General features: G+C 33.6%; 1 protein-coding gene across 1 annotated transcript; it reads left to right on the top strand.

The window, feature by feature from the left end:
• The first annotated feature begins 543 nt into the window (after positions 1–543).
• On the top strand, positions 544–1,691 carry LOC139515357 (toll-like receptor 6). The gene has a single exon (XM_071304922.1). The coding sequence runs from the start codon at positions 544–546 to the stop codon at positions 1,606–1,608; it is 1,065 nt and encodes a 354-aa protein (XP_071161023.1). The 3' UTR covers positions 1,609–1,691.
• Positions 1,692–2,153: the final 462 nt, after the last annotated feature.

Here is a 2,153-nt window from a genome sequence, read left to right on the forward strand (position 1 = left end):
ATCAATGGGTCAGCATTTAGATTTTTGCCGGTTTGTGAGAATTTAAACCTTGAGAACAATAAACTCACAAGCATACATTTCTGGAAAATGCAGCGTCTTAAAAGGTTACGACTTAAGGGAAATAGATTAGCAAACGTTCCATTTTTTTGTAGTATTGAAGGCAGTTTATTTCAAAGACTGTATGTTTTGTCTTTAAGCGAAAATAATATCGGGAATATTGATAAAATGTCATTTATTTGTCTGCCTGAACTTAAGGTTTTAAAGTTAACTGGCATTTCCATTGTTGAGTTACAAAACAATATATTTTCCAGAATTCCGAAAATTGAAAACATATATTTAGATAATATTAACACATTGAAAAGGATTGAAGATTTTGCGTTTAACAATACGTCAATAAAAAAAATTCATATGGCAAACTGTAGATTTCGTTTTGATTTAATACAAAGATTTAACCCCTACACAATCTTTAAATTTTGTCAAAATGTTAATTATGTGAATCTTGGATGGAATTATCTTCCTTATAATCCAAATATTTTTCGTGCCATGTTTATATCCCTTGAAAATCTCGAGTCACTGCATTTACAGTCCACCGACCTCGTCGGTTTACCATTAAATTTATTTACAAATTTAAAAAAGTTACGTGTGCTGAATCTTCAAGACAATAGCTTATATAACTTTGATCACAGCAGTGAAATGTTTGGTAATATGACAACCTTAAAATCTCTAGATCTCAGTTCAAATTTGATTTCAATCATGAACAAAACATCGCTGCCTTCAATATTATTAAATTCATTGGAACAAATTAATCTAGGAAACAATCCATTTTCTTGTACATGTGACCAAACTTGGTTTTTGAAGTGGATTAAGCAAACTAAAATAAAAATCGTCGGTTATCCTAAAAAGTACAAATGTCGACATCCAAATGAATTAGAAGGACAATACTTAAAAAACTATAACCCAACAGATGATATGTGTAATCCATGGAATCCGTTATATACTATGGCTATAGTTTTGTCCTTTTTTGGAGTATCAATCTTAGCCATTATCATATGCATTTGGAGGTGTCAGAATAATATCAAGAATACTGTTTACCTGCTCAGAGTTGTGTACAATCACAGACAAGGTCATGTTGCATTCGATGAACGTTTAAATTACGAATATCACGCATTTGTTGTTTACTGTGATGCTGACCGAGAATGGGTTCATACCGTGTTTTTGCCAAAAATGGAAAGAGACGAGGGAATAAAACTTTGCATTCACCAAAGGGAGTTTGATGTTGGGGAAACTATTACTGGAAATATTGACAAATATCTTGAGAAAAGTTGGAAAGTGGTTGTTGTGATGTCAAATGACTTCGCCAAAAGTGAATGGTGTCAGTGGGAAGTTGATGTAGTCCAGGAAAGACGACGACGTCAAGGAAAAGACGCTTTCTTATTAATAATGCTGAAGACAATTGATTCAAAGCACATGACAAGTCCACTGCGTACGTTACTGGAGAGTACTCCTCATGTAAGGTACCAGACAGGCGTAGGTGAAGACATGTTCTGGAGGGCCGCAGCAAAGTCCTTACAAAGACCACTAGGTCTTCCTCCGGTACCAGTTCTATAGTTTTGCGTATATTGCTATGCATTTTTATAATAATGATTATTTATTCGTTATTAGTGCAATTTTTAATTATATTTTTTTGATTTTTTTGTTATTTTATAAAATTGAGAATGGAAATGGGGAATGTGCCAAAGAGACAACAACCCGACCATAGAAAAAAAAACAACAGCAGAAGGTCACCAACAGGTCTTCAATGTAGCGAGGAATTCCCGCACCCGGGGGCGTCCTTCAGCTGGCCCCTAGACAAATATATACTAGTTCAGTGATAATGAACGCCATACTAATTTCCAAATTGTACACAAGAAACTAAAATTTACTTACATTGTATTACTATTATCTTTAAACTAATGATAACTCACAAGTATTCCAAATAAAATTCTGTTTGTGTATGTAAGCCAAATATACATTTAATCATTGCTACAAAAGAGGGGCGAAAGATACCAGAGGGACAGTCAAACTCATAGATTGAAAATAAACTGACAACGCCATGGCTTAAAAAATAAAAAAGACAAACAGACAAATAAAAGTAAGCAAGACACAACATAGAA

This window comes from Mytilus edulis, chromosome 3 (assembly GCF_963676685.1).
Source record: "Mytilus edulis chromosome 3, xbMytEdul2.2, whole genome shotgun sequence".
Taxonomy (NCBI): domain Eukaryota; kingdom Metazoa; phylum Mollusca; class Bivalvia; order Mytilida; family Mytilidae; genus Mytilus; species Mytilus edulis.

What these genes read in the sequence shown, in the direction of transcription:
- LOC139515357 (XM_071304922.1), top strand. Translation starts at nt 544, where the DNA reads ATGTTTATATCCCTTGAAAATCTCGAGTCACTGCATTTACAGTCCACC.